We start from the raw sequence: 18707 nt of genomic DNA, 5'->3' as shown, positions 1-18707 counted from the left end.
GAACTGAGTAAATATATTAGAAGTTAGCGGTATGAACACTAAAATCTGGCTACACAGCTTGCTTAATCATCGATAATAGTGACATTACACACTTGGTTATTGTACAGTTGATTAATTCATTACTGATACTGGTCATTGTTAAATATTAGATACACACAAGCACACATCTGCAGAACTCATTTAGTTACAAGAGACAAGCTCTTTACTGAAAAAGTCTAATGAAACAGAAAATATGAACTAAACCAGAGCACTGCAGATAAAACTGAACAGATGGATACAGAAAAGTATTCTGTTATTTATCCACCATCTGGACTGGGATAGGGATGAAGTGCTGGAGTTAAAGAGGACAGAGGATTAGCGGAGTGACACACAGGTATGAATGGCTACAGAGGATGGCCACATGATTTACCCTGCACTGACTGTGGTAATGCTCACGGCTTGCACACCAGGCTAAAACTTGCCCATGTATGCAATACCTTCATCGTTGCTGTAGCAGTTGGGGCAATGCAGCTTGTTGACACGGACCCGAACATCAGCACCTTCACTGCCGTTCCCCAGCGGCGTGTGACACACGCAGCATTTAAAACACTGCACATGGTACGACAGACCCAGGGACTCGATGATCATTGCTGCACCGAATCCTAAGTCAGGGAAAAGATACAAGAGTTGAGTGTCATGCTAACTCAGTGACTATTCAAGTAGTCCATGCATCTAGACCGACAAAATGAAAAAGACCTTCCAAAATAATCTGACTAGAGGATGGTAAACTAGACAAGATGACTAGATACCTATACTCATAATTGACACCTTGCACCAACTAAACCATTGATACCTTGAACCCTCTAAATGATTGACACCTTGAACCAACTAAACCATTGAAACCTTGAACCCTCTCAATGATTGACACCTTGAACCAACTAAACCATTGATACCTTGAACCCTCTTAAAGATCACATATACCCTCCGGGGTACAAATACATAAATCACTAACTGGCATCGTTATATATGAAACTCCGTCATTAAAACTACTCATTTCGACCTTTAATTGACTTAAATCGACCTTTTTGACAACAGTGCACAATTCCCACCCGCGAACGAAATTTCAACCAATCAGAGCGGCGCGTCTCTGTGACGTCATATGAGGAATAGCTTTGAGGGCCGATGCAAATTCATCTACATTTTAAGGGGTAAATTATCTTGTTTACAGGCTTGTATAAACCTGAAATCGTGACAATTGTTGTGGAAAATGAAAGCTATATGTTCTCACAATCTACTGTCATTTAATTTTGTCTCCTGCTTTGCCTAGTTTCTGAGTTACAACTTGTTTTCATAGACGATTCTGTCAAAATCGATTGGTGTCGTTAGGCCCTATTTGTATAATGACTGATCCAATTTGATCCCATTTCTGCGTTTTTTTACCTCGATATTTAATCATGTCATGTAAAAATATGTTTGTATTCTCAAAACAGTGTCGGCCCATAAGTTTTCACAAGCAATACAGCAATTAACACTCCCTTGTTGTAACCCGTATTAGGTAGTATAAACCTACACATGTTATTTGTCATCATTCACTTGATGGTCAGTTAATGAATTTATAACAGGTATAATTAGTGGTAACACACTTAGATTACCCGACAAAGGTTCCCATTTGGCATTTTCTTGTGTCTGGAGTAAATATTCAACATTATAAACATCGATCAAAGGATTAACTGATAACACACTGATTGATTAATTACTTTTATCTTACACAGCGGAATTGTCAAAAGGTAGTGTTTATGTATGTAGATTTACTAATCTATACTGAATACACTCTGCCGTGTCGGTGTCTGCGTAAAAACAACGTCCTTCTTTCAAAGGATTAACCGGCAGTACATTGATTGATTGCCCATTATTGGCTAACTAAATTACTGTTTTTAAAGAAAGGCGGACATTATGCCATGTGTGCTATCTTGGGTGACCAATGAGACTATACACCAATACCTGAAAAGATTTATCACTTTTTCGTATATTAAACTGTTAAAAGACACATCATTTGGAACAGTTTTGTGGATATTGATGGATACATTCCTCAAACAAGGTAATGGCCTGATATTGTTCCTATAACTTTAATCTGTTTTAATTTTAATATTTGCATTTTGTTTTTATTCATTTGTCGAGCATTCAACAGAATCATTGTTTTCGCCGCGAAGTATAATGAGACAGACAACATACACTAGGTGTGTGTGCGAATTATGATTCACATTGGCAAACTATAAAATGTCTAGATATTACAGTTCTGTTATAAATTCACTATAAGTATCAGCAGATCGCCTGCTTTTTATTTAGTTTCAAAATGCATACAAGTATGATAAAAACTAATTAGGATTATAAGCCAAATATAAAGACGCATTACTGACTAGTATCTACATACTGGTGAGTGCACGCTAACCACGAATGTAGCAAGAAATTTATCGTGGCAGTTTTGTGACTTCGACCCCCCACCTCGCCTCCGTGGAAGAAATCGTTATGTTATAAGTTGTGTCATGCAAAATCCATTTGGTTATGATTCCAATACATATTTAACTACGAGTAGAAAGTAGTTTTGATTTTGTAACTTGATGAAAACAAACTATAATCTCATTAATTCTAACAGACTTTACGATTTTCAAAAATGGCGGCGCCCTGTCGGGAACATCTGCCAGTCTGAGGATAAATGCTATTTAGGTTTGTTTCACCGAGTTACAAAATCAAAACTACTTTCTACTGGTAGTAAAATATGTATTTTATTGATGGCCAATTGGATTTTGCATGACATAGCGTATAACATAACAATTTCTCCTGGCAGCGAGGTGGGTGTCAATATAATACTACTTACAATATTATTGTTACTTCGACCACAATCTCACTTCCGAGGAACAAATCGTTATGTTACAAGTTGTGTCATGGAAAATCTTAATGATTGACACCTTGAACCAACTAAACCAGTGATACCTTGAACCCTCTTAATGATTGACACCTTGAACCAACTAAACCATTGATACCTTGAACCCTCTCAATGATTGACACCTTGAACCAACTAAACCATTGATACCTTGAACCCTCTCAATGACTGACACTTTGAACCAACTAAACCATTGATACCTTGAACCCTCTCAATGATTGACACCTTGCACCAACTTAACCATTGATACCTTGAACCCTCTTAATGATTGAAACCTTGAACCAACTGAACCATTGATACCTTGAACCCTCTTAATGATTGAAACCTTGAACCAACTGAACCATTGATACCTTGAACCCTCTTAATGACTGACACCTTGAACCAACTAAACCATTGATACCTTGAACCCTCTCAATCATTGACACCTTGAACCAATTGAACCATTGATACCTTGAACCCTCTTAATGACTGACACCTTGAACCAACTAAACCATTGATACCTTGAACCCTCTTAATGATTGACACCTTGAACCAACTAAACCACTGACACCTTGAACCAACTTTATGATGATATCCTGACACACGTTGAGGCTTTACACCTTCAACAATTCAATGTTTTTTACCTTGAACCTGCTGCTGAACGCTATCATTGACATAAATGTTCAGCTTTCTGACCACATACGGTAAATATTGTTTCATATCTTAATGTGTAAATTTTCTTTTCAAAATCAAACTATTTACAAAAACATGAAGCACAAACAGATCATGACACTGGTTACTGGTGCAGTAGGTCAAGGCGAGAAAAGCATATTGATCATTCAAGAAAAACAGATGTACCTAATTCCTGGTTACAGTGAGAGCACTGTTGTCTGCCACTCAGAGCTGTAGAGGAATCGGACTTCTGCGGGGGAGGTGGAGCTCGGCTCGATGGTGGTATCTGCATTTCTTGACCTTGTTGGTCCCTGTAACGTGGGCTGTTGTAGCCATATGATGTTGGCATGGTGTGTGACAATGATGGGCCTTGGTTAGGGTATTGATTGTAAGACCCGCCCAGATCCTGTGAGTAGTTGCTTCCAGTAGAACCACGGGCACCTGCAGTTTTCTGCAGCAGAGTCTGGCGAATAGCAGCTGGCATGCTTCCTTCAGAAGGATGTGGTTCAAAAGAGGTGTTTAAAATTGGAGACTGTCTCCTTTCCATAGATGGTTCACCTCTCCACCGATTATCTGTTGTGGGCTTGATGGGACCACTAAACTGTGTTTGTGGGGGTTGCCTGGTTTGAGATTTAGGATCCTGGTTGGCTAGTCTCCTCCTCTCTGCTTCCTCAAATAACCAATGTTCTTGTGGGGTAGAATATTGCTTTCTCATGATATCAGAATGTCTTGATGATGGAAAACTTCGGGTATTATGTTGCATATTTTGTTCACTGCCAATCCAATCATGTGATGATCTGAATTTTGGTTTGGGCACAGCATTGAGAGAACGCAATTGCTCCCTGGATGGAGTGGGACGTTTGATTGGCCCTGAGCCTGTGGGACTGTTTGGAGGAGTTGTATTTGGACGAGTCTGTAAAGGCGTTGGCTTCCTGTTCATGGCTAGCATATCTTCTCGTGAGAAGGTCGACTTGCCACTGACATCAGTTGCCATCTTGACATGGCCTTGCTGCCAAGGTTTGGGCTCGACCACCACAGTGGTGGAGTACTGAGGCGCTGTCTGGTTACGCATCTTCTCTGGGCGTTTCTGTGTGATTGTAGACTGATAGGAAGGGGAGGCCTCCCTCACCTGTGACACTGGTGCTTCGAATCGGATGACATCAGCAGCATGCTGCTCTGCAGAAGCCCTCATCAGCTGCAACTGCTCCTGCTCGTGGTGAAATCTCTCCTGCTCCTGTCTTAGATACTCCTCCTTTTGACGAAGCTGTTCCTGTAACCAAAATATTTAAAACTTCAAACATCTGCATTTCACTGGATATACCCTTATAAATGACTCATACCATTTGCTTCACTCTCCCTTAAAACGAGATACCATGGAAACATCCTGTGTAATGTTCCCCTTGGTCTATGTGAATCTTCTTACCTTAGCTTTTTGAATACTAGAGAAACAACTTCTAACTTGAGTTCTCTGCAACAACTGTTTGTACATGGAGCTCATCATTGGTACTGATGGAACCGGAATTTGATCTTTAGAATCTTCCCACAATGACTAGAACCATGAAATATGGAGCGGAACTAGTGTAATCTGATATGAACTTCTTCCATCTGTGCAACATTCTTTCCTGGTCCCTGGTAAAACCATTGGAGCCTTATGAAGGATATATCTTCAGTGTCCGTTGACATAATAATCTCCTCTAAGGACACAAATGACTGGGACGATGACCTAAAGTTTCCGGTCTCATCTTGTGCATCTTGATTGACTGTACTGCAAACATGCTGCAGTGTCCAGGGACAGACGAACATAAAGGGTTTAGGTCCCAGTCTCATACAATAAGATTACATATAGACCAGTTTTTCAAGTAAACCATGGATCATAATTAAGATGAAAAATAAATTTATTTAAGTGCCAACTTGGAAAAATATTCAGAACACATGATGCATAACAGGCTTAAAGTGGTAATCCAAAGATAACTTTGTGCACAAACTTTCTCATATTTGCAGGATGGCTTGAATTAGAAAAGACAGAAAATTTTCCCCAACCATCCCATTTTGCTAAAATAGAGAGAGTGACAGTGGCTGGTCACGTGGGAAGCCGATGTCCAAGCACAGTAGTGGGGTGCACTCAGGGTGAGATGTTTTACTGTTATTGGAGAATATAACACAGCATGTTTCCACTGTATCTTGCGTTATGGGAGAGAGAAACAAATAGCATGAGTCAGGATGAGGAAGAATCTAATCCTTATATACATCAGTATTTCCACTCAGCAAATCTGTCATCATCAGCTGCCTGATGGTTCAGAATATGCTCACCTCCTGCTCTCTAAGTAATGCTTCTTTCTCTCTGAATCTTCTGTCTTCCTCTTCTTCTCTCATCCTTTCTTCTTCTCTTATTTTCCTCCTTTCTTCCTCTCGAATTGCATCCACATCGACCAATGCTGCATAAATCATCACAAATATCAGTTACATGCATGGATTACTTCCTACTTCTAATCCCCACACAGTGAGGACAACAAACCCACCCTAACTTCACACGGTATGTGCTTTGTTTGATGAAGTCCTCAACAAATGCTAAACACAATAATATTTACCTCAAAATATAAAAGTGGCACTTTCTGTTTCAAAGTATTGCCATGAATGTACGTGTAAAAGTTCATAATTCACCTAGTTTCTTAACCTTTTCCATTGTAATGAATTTCTGACCAGGAATGCATGGTGCTAGCAGGCAAAACAAGTGGTGTATCTTACGTGGCTCGTATAGGGCTGCCTGCTGGGTGGGGTGGACATACATGTCCCCCGACAACCCTGGCTGGTTCATGTTCACCTGGAAGCTGTAGGTGGGCTGGGACCTGGAACAGGGAATGTACAAACATACTGCTGATACTTTTACACAGCTACATAATCTTAGTCATCTTAAGGTTTGTATAAATAGTCATAGCCCATAAGTTCAGTTGGAGTAACAATGCCCACGGCATGATATCAGATGGTTTAGATGGTTTCATTAGTCCAATATTCCTCCAATACTGTTTTATCTTGGAAATACACAACCACAAGCAAAGCTGCAATGCACTATGGTGGCGTGTGGTCCTGTGCATAGAGCTCAGGTCACAAATCAGGTGAAGTTAAGCAACCTTGGACGCGGGGAGTCCTTGGATGGGTGACCATGTTTGGCAGCTTGACTTATGCAAGTTTCTAGGGCTTCAGTCCTGCCCCACAATGAAGCACATGCGAAAAAATGTGGTCTCACTTTAGACAAGTGAGTTTGTTCAAAATTGCCTCTGTACACCAAGCAGAATATGGATAGGTCATATGACTATAACCAGCTAGCGCCTAACAGGCAGCTTGGCTTATCCGTGGTTATAATGTGCTGTGCTATTCATTGTTAGCCCTATACCTTGTGTGGAGTTTGGCTCTATATAAATGGACACATTATTATTATTATTCCTTGCCATTACTGGTCCCATGATTTGGATAAGACACTCACTCTTCATCACCTCTGTTCCTAGGGTCAATCACTAAAACACCTGGATGACCTTGACCCTGGGATTGACCTTGACTTTGTATTTGGAATGACATGGTTGACCTAGTTTTTTCAGCAGGCACTGAGTCAGGAGTGTTGCTGTTCTGCTCATAGAGCTGCATGGTGTCCCCGGCATGTCGGGCTTCGTACTCTGGACCTGTCTCTGCTGCTGACTGCTGCAGGTGCTGTTGCCGTAGCCTGCGTTCCTGTCGCCGCTCCTCTGTCACTCGCATCCGCCGCATCTCTGGCTCTAACATCTGCTGCTCCTGGAACACAAACAAGAGGTTAACTCAGACTGGAATAAACGAGACAACAGAGTCCAAGGCCAACAAGTTGTCTGGTTTCACTAGAGACATGTCCACGTTGTTTAAAGTAAGTCATGCAGGATTTCCATTACATTAGAATGTGTCAAATAATTTGCAAGACAAACTGTAAGTGAAATATTTACAGGAGTGATAGTACCAGTTGGCATAGGTACCTGTTCTTCTCGTTGCTGAGCGATCTCCTGGGCTCGTCTGATGTCACTCTCATATTCCTGCCGCAGGAGAGTCTGAGAGGCAGTAAACATCTCCTGAAGGAAAGCACATCACCATGGCACCAGGAGGATAGTATCAATACATCTCTGCCCCTAAAATCCTTCCCTTCACAACCAGCAGTGGTCACATTTATTTTGAATAGTAACAAAATACTATTTCGGTATTAAGCCATTCTTCAGCATCATGCTATCAATTCCTGGCACATACAGTGTGGTCCCCTGGGCCCATCTCCTCACAGACAATTAACTCATTGTACTTGGGAACCCTTGCCTAACTGGGACCTTACACATAAGGGATTTATCAGTTCCATATCCAGAACATTAAAGATTGACCAGCATATATTCATAGTTTCATATTTATTAATGCTTGTATATATTTTGACTTTATGTGGTCAAATGTACAAGAGTTTACCTTTGGGACTTCCACCTCCCTCTGTTTGGAGTCAGGTTGCTGCAAAACAACAGGAGGTTAGTACAAACTCATTCCCGCAAGCCAGCCATTAGTAAAGACAACAGTCATCACAGTGCTACAACTGGCTAGTAACTCCAAACCTGGACCAACAGACTCAATGTTCTGTTGTATTTGTCAGTATTCATATTACACCAATAGGATCACAGTGCCACCCAGGTCAGAGTTCACAGCAGACAAATTAACAACAAGTTTGCATTGACCATTTAACCAGAACGAACGTCTTGTGTTCTGACTACTGTGAACAACTGCCTACAGTCAACATCCCGGTGGGCTACCAGCCAAGGGAAGTAACCCAACCTGCTACATGCACACATCAGGTCAGGTGTGGGGTTAGCTTGCAATGGTGACAAAGACTAAAATCAAGGCTACTGCAAACATGTGCATGCTTGAAACACAACAACATGGGGATGAGGGTAGGCGACTTTAGGGTCAATACACAAGTTCCAAGGAATACCTGTGGAACACTTTACTGGAAACAGCGACAATGACCACAAATGCTCTCACTAGTTGATTTGTATGCTTTCTGAGGGTATCGGGGTTTTTTGTTGGGTCAAGAAAGTGGGGAGAATAATGATATCAATGCCATAAGCTTTGGCACTTTGATGAGGCCAAATTTTGAACTTGCTATCTTTTGCCCAATCATCTACTGACATATTTATGTCAAGTTGACTATCATATTTTATAAATGATATTTTTTTTTAAAATGCAATGTGTAGTCCTCTCAAAATATGTTTGTCTGTACATATACAGTGTCTTGGCAGGAAACAAATATGAATAACTTTTGATATTTTTTTCCATTTTGAAGCATATAGGGTTGGCAAAATGGCTATCCAACAAGTAAAGAAATAATGGCCTGATTTTCAAACAATTAATGCAGGAATTCAACACATCATGCAAAGGAAGGATCAACCCAAGTGTCATGTATGTCCTACCTGTCTCAGGTCTTCCTGCATCTGACTCCACTCTTCTTGCTTTCTCTGGTCTTCAAATCGTCGCCGTGGTGATGGGACCGGTGGTTCTGGCTGTGAGGATGCAAAGTCCCTGGCTGTTCTCTCTAGAACCAGATCGTCCTTGGGTCTGGTATCATCTGCCGCCAACTTGCTGTCCATCCATGGCAGTGTTGAGCTGAGACGCTTGTCAGGTGACTTCTCTCTCTCAAAGGTATACTCTGACTGTGGTCTCTGTCTCTGCCACTTCCTCAAGATGGCTGGTGGACCAACATCATCTGTCCCAGAACCATCAGGTCCTGCCTGGCTTCGTCTCTCCACCTCGTACCCAGTATCAGCTGTCAAGGAAAAGCAACATCAGTACCTCATTCTTCTTGGCCAAATAGCACAAATACCACAACACTCCATTCTTGACAGAGCAATCCCTGAAATGAACCATACCTGATAGAATGCTAAACATAAAATGTTCTTTGAAAAAACCTGAAAAACTTTAACTGTCATATTCAAACACAAATAGCCCAGTTGTCAGTTACAAAGTCTTAGCCTTTGTCCATCAACATACTGTAAAACGTAACACTATATATTCATCGGGTTAAATGTAAGGAAAATTACAATTTTGTAATGTGGCATTTAATATGGCAAAAGGTAAAGTTATGCAATTATGGTGTTGCCATGGCTGTGGATTCAGTCCACATAAAAATATGTTATATGCTTATAGAAATCCAAGAATTAATAGTCACAATAAACATGTGTGGAAAGATGAGCTAAGTTGTTTCCCAGCTGTGAGTGCTTTTGCACCATGTATGGTTTACCCAACAACTGGTTAGAATTGCTGACAGCAAAGAGGACATCTGATGAATATCTAAAGGTACATTTACACTTCAAGTATACAAGTTCCATGAAATTCAGACCTCACAAGATCTCTGATCTACAGTTTGGTACTCCTTATATTACCTCTGGACTCATTATATTACCCACATGGTGTAAAATTAAAGGCAAGTTTGAAAAGCCAAAAGTTGTGAACATTGTCCAAGTTTCTGTTTGGCTAAAAAAAAACATCCAAAATGTAGCCATATTCAATTCTATGTTGATAAAGTGCCGCAAAGACAAAAGTTATATTTCAAAGTTCAATATAAGGTAAAAGAAATAATGTGAAACATTTTAAATGAAAAGTTACTTGTGTTGTGTGGCAAAAAGAAATTTTCCACCTTGACCACAAAATACCAATGAGAGGTTAACATGTAGACAAAGGGGCATAACTCTGCTTTGCTTCACTGTAAACAACTCCGTCATCTCTGCGGTGAGCGAGTACCATGACTCATGACAATACAATCTACTATATTCTTGTTCATGTGTACCAACCAGTGAAGGGTTAGAATGAACCTCCAGTAACCCATGCTTGTCATGAGAGGCGACTAACTGGATCGGGTGGTCAGGCTCGCTGGCTTGGTTGACACATGTCATCGTATCCCAATTGCGCAGATCGATGCTCATGCTGTTGATCACTGGATTGTCTGGTCCAGACTGGATTATTTACAGACAGCCGCCATACAGCTGGAATATTGCTGAGTGCGGCATAAAACTAAATTCAATCTCTCACTTACTTATGTGTACCAAAAATGTTCCCCAACAGTTATCCACACATAAAACTAGGCTTTCACATCCTTCCTTTCCCGGACACTGACTGAATGTCAATCAAAATATCTGAAATATACTTCAACTTTGGTAAATAGTAACGAAGAATGTTTCATAAAACACATCCTAATGTATAGAAAACGGTATAACAACTAACAACAATTCATATTTCTTGGCATTGAAATTTTGATTAAAAGAAGAAAATGTTCTTTTGACCCACCCTGATCCCATCACCCCTCCCCCGACTCCCCAAACAAAAGCAGATCACGACCCACCATACCTAAGTAAACAAAAGTAGATCACGATCGACACCAAACCACCCAAACAAAAGCATATCACAACCCACCCCAACCCACACCCAAACACAAGCAGATCACTTAACCACCCCGACCCACCAACACACACCTAAACAAACACAAAGCAGATCACGAACCACCCCCACCCGCCAACACACACCCAAACACAAGCAGATCACGAACCACCACACCCACCTACACACACAAAACACAAGCAGATCACGAAACCACCCCACCCACCAACACACATCCAAACACAAGCAGATCATGAACCAACCCGACCCACCAACACACACCCAAACACAAGCAGATCATGACCCACCCACGACCCACCAACACACACCCAAAACACAAGCAGATCATGAACCACCCCGACCCACCAACACACACCCAAACACAAGCAGATCATGACCCACACTCCACCTTACCCACCAACACACACCCAAACACAAGCAGATCATGAACCACCCCCAACCAATACCACAAAAACCAAACACAAGCAGATCATGAACCACCCCGACCCAACACACACCCAAACACAAGCAGATCATGACCCACCAACACACACCCAAACACAAGCAGATCACGATCAATATCGACCCACCAACACACACCCAAACACAAGCAGATCATGATCAATATCGACCCACCAACACACACCCAAACACAAGCAGATCATGAACCACCCCGACCCACCAACACACACCCAAACACAAGCAGATCACAATCAATATCGACCCACCAACACACACCCAAACACAAGCAGATCACGATCAATATCGACCCACCAACACACACCCAAACACAAGCAGATCATGACCCACCCCGACCCACCAACACACACCCAAACACAAGCAGATCACGATCAACATCGACCCACCAACACACACCCAAACACAAGCAGATCATGAACCACCCGACCCACCAACACACACCCAAACACAAGCAGATCACGATCAACATCGACCCACCAACACACACCCAAACACAAGCAGATCATGAACCACCCCGACCCACCAACACACACCCAAACACAAGCAGATCACGATCCACATCGACCCACCAATACCCATCTCAAATGGCGTAGGAATCTACAAAAAGTGACATCATGCAATAAAGAAGATGTTATGGATCCATAAAGTTGTGTGGTTCGTTAAACACTTAAAAGTTCAATAATGTGGCCTTATTTCAACATATGTCCATGTTTTGACTTGCTTACCTGCTGCTGCTGGCTTGGTGTCCGTCGCTGTGTTTCCACTCCCCTGCACCCCCCTCTCTCGTCTCATGGTGATGGTTGGTCGCGTCAGGACCTCCTTGTCTGTTCGGTGGCTGGTGTATGGCTCAGCGGCCAGCTGACTTGGGCTGGGGGACTCCTGATGGATGGGTTCAAAACTCTCAGACTCCTAAGAAACACAATACTCTATCTTGAAAATTTATACAGTATTATTCTGAAATGTCTTTGCTCAATGGCAGCAATCTGTGATCATTTCCACAAGCTTAGCTTCAAAGCAAAACTGACTGAAGCAAAACTGAACTATTGCTAGAAAATAATTTTGTCACATATGAAACATTTCACTGACATATGCTTACTGCATTTAAATTAAATCTCTCTGAATACTACAACAATAAAATATTTGTAAAGGGTCAAAGGGCATAGAAGTGGAAGTGACATGATGTAGAGATGACAGCATTATTTATCTGATGGGTTACCTCATCTTAATAGAACATGTCTAATGTATAGACATGTATAGTCTTTATCAATAAGCCTTGACAGATAGGGGGGTCAGATGTCACTGACCCCCCCTTTCTCCACCTTGAACAGGTGTCTGGCTCCTCAACCTCCCCCATGTTTGGATGTCTTGCCCCCCTATCTCCACCTTGAACAGGTGTCTGGCTCCTCAACCTCCCCCATGTTTAGATGTCTGGCCCCCCAATCTCCACCTTGAACAGGTGTCTGGCTCCGCAATCTCCCCATGTTGAGATATCTGTCTTCTTCATCTCCACCTTGAACAGGTGTCTGCCCCCTCTATCTCCCCCATGATTAGATATTAGTTCCCTCTGTCTACATCTTGTACATCTTGTACATCTGACCCCTATCTATCTCCACCTACAAGTATCTGCCTACCTTGTACACATGGTGTCTATCTGCTGGATCCTGCACCTCCTCCTGCTGTGAAGGCTGTCCATAGTCCAGCTGGTCCATGATCCACTGTCTCTCCTCATCCAGAGCACTGGCCACTGGGTTACTGTTCACTGCTGCACGGAAATCTTCCTGCAACATACAAATCAATCATGTTCAAGCTAATGAGACAAATCGGGGGTTCTGGGCATTTCTGAAAATGATGACAGATAGGCAAAAGGCTGACCTTGTAACCAAGTACATGCAATATGGGCATAGTGGTGACAAGAAGAATCTGGTGAGCGTTGATGATATTGAGTGAGGGAGTGAGTTGGGTTTTACGCTGCTTTTAGCAATACACCATCAATATCACAGCATAGGGTCACCACAAATGGGCTTCACTTGATAGTACCGGTTTACCTGAGATGTGGTGGAGTCTCTGCTGTCATAGGAAGTGTGTCCCTCAAGACTGGGGTCCTCTCTGTGGACTGCACGACTCGCTGATCGCTCCATTGACTCAAACTCATCATCACTAGATAAACATTCATCTTCATCATCTGAAACAGTAAAGGCAGTGATAAAAAACATTAGACATTTTTTGTATCGAGGGTTCATAAAACACATAATGAATCAAGACCAAGTATCTACCAGACGGTGTATTCTACCCAGCTACTTTGTCACGTTTTGCAACCATACAATGAAATTGAATACTTCTGGAGCACTTCTTTAACACTTCTATACTGAAAACAGATGCATTTGGTCATGGAACATGTGGACACCTTGCTGCATACATACCATTAATCCCCAGGAAGCGCTTGACCCTGAGCTCCAGCTGGCCTGACTTGACCGCATCTTGAATCAGCTTGGAAACCTCCTCATTGGTCCTGCTGGAAATATCACATTTGTTGATGGCCAGGATCTCATCTCTGGCCATAACCTCACAAACATCCGCAGCACTTCCTGTAAGGGAGACAATCCACACTGTTAGTACATTTCTGCACAGTGACTAGTTGTCTGCAGGTAGGTATACATAGCAAGGAACACATTTACGGAAAGATGGAGGTTATTAGAGACATTACAAGATCACATCACTTCTACCTGACAGATAAACATCCTCTACTGCACTAGCCCTTATGTGTTCTTCCTGTACAGTTCCAGGTTACAAGATAATTACAGCATACAGTCACACCCTGCTGTGTCCAAGCTGAAGGCACCTATATACATACTTCATGTTATCCAAGGTTCGATAATACCATAACATGACAAGTAAATATGCAATATGCAGGGACTAAGGTTTTACTTTAAGATAAGCATATGGTTGACACATCAAAGTTTGACAACAGTGTTTGACTGTACCTCCAACTACTGAAGAATGTAACTGTATCATGAGCCATGACTATAATGGTTGCTGTATAGAAGCAGGACAATTCAAACACACAACACATCATAGCACTATAGAGAACTTCACTGGCACAGCTAGACTAACAACTAGTCTCTGAAGTGAACATATTTTACTGAAAACAGTTCATAGTAAAAAAAAAATATATAATGAAAAGGAGCCCTGAGACTTTCTTCATTTTCAGAAGCTGAGTAAATCTAGACTTGCCACATTTTCTAGACTTGCGTGGCCTTTCTAGGATATATTTGCTTCAGGGTCTGTATGACAGACTATGGCACAGCAAACAAGGAGCAATGAACAATGCTGTGTTCCCTGACGGGGTGGGAAGGGGGCGTGGCGGAACTGTCATGTACTTTGTTGTAGTTGCTGCTGACAGTACATCTGATATACCAACATGTCAACATGTTTACATGGGAGAGTCACTTGCAGCCATTAATGTTGTTCTCATATATACATCAGGGAGAATTATAGACTATACCAAGTTGTTAAAATTATGAGTAAGAAAGTATCTTTTGTTACATATTTATACTGTAATAACGTCAATAGATTCTACCCTAGGAAGTAGAATTTAATGATGATCAACTGGCCGACGTGAGAGATTGTATTGACCTCTGAAGGTTAAGTATGTCAGTGTGAGAAACAAACATGTCCGTGTGCATCAGTATGAACATCTACAGTTAGTACTTGAGTCAAAGAACAAAGAAGTGCTGAAAACATTTCACTTTGTGATGGAAACATGTTAGAACTGTGCATATACCAGTCAGGATTCTACATTCAGATACCACAGGGCATTTCTGAAAACAGGTATTATTCATAAAGTGTTGCTAAACGGAATGAAAGTCGTGAGTGGAGTACCCTCTGCCAACATGCCTTGCTGATGGGTACAGAAGTGCTCATTCGTTTCTGTGGTTTCACGTGGTATTTTTGTATAGTAAGCAAGGAAGCAGAACTGAAGGTGACCATTCAGTTCATGTGATCTGATGAAGAGCAAATGTGTCCCTCAGCTCACAGACAGGTGACATGGTGTTAAATAGTACATGAATCTACGCTAAGTTTAATCAGATACTGTGAGCAAGTACACCTGAGCAAGTACACATGAGCAAGTACACCTGAGCAAGTGCACCTGAGCAAGTGCACCTGAGCAAGTACACCTGAACAAGCAAGTACACCTGAGCAAGTACACCTGAGCAAGTACACCTGAGCAAGTACACCTGAGCAAGTGCACCTGAGGAAGTGCACCTGAGCAAGTACACCTGAACAAGTGCACCTGAGGAAGTACACCTGAGCAAGTACACCTGAGCAAGTACACCTGAACAAGTGCACCTGAGGAAGTACACCTGAGCAAGTACACCTGAGCAAGTGCACCTGAGCAAGTGCACCTGAGCAAGTACACCTGAACAAGTGCACCTGAGCAAGTACACCTGAGCAAGTACACCTGAGCAAGTACACCTGAACAAGTGCACCTGAGCAAGTACACCTGAGCAAGTGCACCTGAACAAGTACACCTGAGCAAGTACACCTGAGCAAGTGCACCTGAACAAGTGCACCTGAGGAAGTACACCTGAACAAGTACACCTGAACAAGTACACCTGAGCAAGTACACCTGAGCAAGTACACCTGAGCAAGTACACCTGAGGAAGTACACCTGAGCAAGTACACCTGAACAAGTACACCTGAACAAGTACACCTGAGCAAGTGCACCTGAGGAAGTGCACCTGAGCAAGTACACCTGAGCAAGTGCACCTGACACCTGACAAGTAAGAACAAGTACACCTGAGCAAGTACACCTGTACACCTGAGCAAGTGCACCTGAGGAAGTACACCTGAACAAGTACACCTGAGGAAGTACACCTGAACAAGTACACCTGAACAAGTACACCTGAACAAGTACACCTGAGCAAGTGCACCTGAGGAAGTACACCTGAGCAAGTACACCTGAACAAGTACACCTGAGGAAGTACACCTCATCCAATCCCCTACCTGACATGAGTTGGATGTAACTTTCTGGTGGCAAGAGAAACTAAGAGACCACAAATTCAATCAATTTTCACAAAAGGACGGAGATAACCAAAATTATCATGTTTAATAAGGTTATCATAATAACTTTCAAATCATTTTGTTTAGTTGTATTTAAGTCAATCATTATTTCTACATTCCTTTCTTTGCCTGTCGTATGTTGTTGTTCTTGACAACTTATATTCTGAATAGTCTGCAACTGACTTCCAACCAACAGAGTCAGTGTCTTCGGGACAACTGAGGTTGAGTGAGTGAGTGAAGTTAGTTTTACGCCACTTTTAGCAATATTCCAGCAATATCATGGCGGGGGACACCAGAAATGTGCTTCACGTATTGTAGACATGTGGGGAATCGAACCTGGGTCTTCAGTGTGACGAGCGAATGCTTTAACCACTAGGCTACCCTACCGCCCCAGAACAGTTGAGAACTAAGGACACAAAGGTCCTCATGTGTGCTTCAGTATCATCTAATGCCCATGATGACCTTTGTTTAGTATGCCTGACATTTGTGTGCATGTTCATTGCAATACATCAGTAGACAGAGCATAGTATGCTGCTGGCTGGATGCTGCTCAAGTGCTTGGACTACATCACATTTCAAAACACAGTGAGTTTAATGCCTTGATGTCAACACCTATTTTCAGCTCAAAGATGACAGAATAATCTCAGAATGATTCTTCTATGTGGGAACAAATATTAAGGAAAACATCCTACCAATTTTGGTACAGCAGTGTCTGAGATGATATTCTAATTATGACCATCTACACAAAGTTTCTGCTTGAACACTGTAATATTGTTAAAGCTGTCATTTGCGTTCTGATTAGCCGATTTGGTAATATGTTACTGCTTTCATTTCCAAATGACTAAAAAATTAGTACATTTGAATCATGATAAAGTTATTAAGCCTGGTATTAATACTATTTTTCAGTATCAAACACGCCAACAAGACAATACCTCCATCTTCCACAATCACTGCACAAATGCCTTATTTCAATCAGATTTCAATTCAACTCACATTTTCACAACTGTATTTTCTAGCTTGCAAAAAGCAAATGTTGGAGTCTGGTGGTAGCATTTATCAATGTCATCATATTTGTCTTTATTTATTTTGATAATTGTTTTCTATAGATTATTGTTGACTACAAATTGTCAAATTTAACGATAAACCCTTTTTTGAAATGAAAGATATGGATGTATCAGGAAAATGGTTACTATTTTCTTTTGTTATCTGACTTGAAAAAAGTGAATATTCTTTTCAAAATCATAACTGTATTGAACTATCAGTCACTGGATACGTAACACCATTTGAACAAAATTCTGGTAATTTGCCTGGACATTTGACGTCTGAACTCCTGTCTGTGACTAGGACGCAATCTGGGACCCAATAATGTGTAATGTAGTGTTAGAAGAAGAATGCAAGTTGGAAAACTTCAGAAGGTTCATAGGTGAGCAACAGAAAATTGCAACTGCACACATTTTACTAATACGATATGATACACACCTGGGCCACTATCTGTGGAAATGAACAGAACACTAAATCCATTTACTGATTCGAGAGCTGTAGTCAGGCAACAAAGTAATGCATAAATATTTGATCTAACAAACTATGTGTCAATAGGGCTAAGTATGAGACCTCTATTGAACAGAATGGAATTTGATGTTCATCATCATCATCATCATCATCATCATCATCATCCATGAACATTTGTTGGCTAGATAGTCAATGGGTGTAGCAGACATGAGGCTGTGCATGCAGCAATGTAGCTGCATCTGCAATAGTGTAGCTGTATCTGCAATAGTGTAGCCGTATCTGCAATAGTGTACCAGTATCTACAATAGTGTACCAGTATCTGCAATAGTGTACCAGTATCTACAATAGTGAAGCTGTATCTGCAATAGTGTAGCTGTATCTGCAATAGTGTACCAGTATCTACAATAGTGTACCAGTATCTACAATAGTGTAGCTGTATCTGCAATAGTGTAGCTGTATCTGCAATAGTGTAGCTGTATCTGCAATAGTGTATCCGTATCTGCAATAGTGTAGCTGTATCTACAATAGTGTAGCTGTATCTGCAATAGTGTAGCTGTATCTGCAATAGTGTAGCTGTATCTGCAATAGTGTAGCTGTATCTGCAATAGTGTACCAGTATCTGCAATTGTGTAGCTGTATCTACAATAGTGTAGCTGTATCTACAATAGTGT

At 41.5% G+C, this 18707-nt stretch overlaps 1 protein-coding gene across 1 annotated transcript in view; it reads right to left on the bottom strand.

Annotated features, from left to right (window-relative positions):
• Positions 1 to 18707, bottom strand: part of LOC124285514 (LIM and calponin homology domains-containing protein 1-like) — a 162202-nt gene that overhangs the window by 5385 nt on the left and 138110 nt on the right. Inside the window, 13 exon segments of the mRNA XM_046721755.1 lie at positions 477 to 641; positions 3758 to 4841; positions 5882 to 6006; positions 6317 to 6417; positions 7053 to 7354; positions 7567 to 7659; positions 8036 to 8074; positions 9028 to 9383; positions 10304 to 10306; positions 12193 to 12376; positions 13099 to 13245; positions 13513 to 13649; positions 13888 to 14052. Coding sequence (XP_046577711.1) covers positions 477 to 641; positions 3758 to 4841; positions 5882 to 6006; positions 6317 to 6417; positions 7053 to 7354; positions 7567 to 7659; positions 8036 to 8074; positions 9028 to 9383; positions 10304 to 10306; positions 12193 to 12376; positions 13099 to 13245; positions 13513 to 13649; positions 13888 to 14052 — 2901 coding nt within the window.

Source organism: Haliotis rubra, unplaced genomic scaffold (genome assembly GCF_003918875.1).
Source record: "Haliotis rubra isolate DU_JTF1 unplaced genomic scaffold, ASM391887v1 Scf361, whole genome shotgun sequence".
In the NCBI taxonomy this organism is placed as follows: Eukaryota; Metazoa; Mollusca; class Gastropoda; order Lepetellida; family Haliotidae; genus Haliotis; species Haliotis rubra.
The sequence above is the reverse complement of the archived record's forward strand: the minus strand, read 5'-3'. Positions and strand labels throughout refer to the sequence as shown.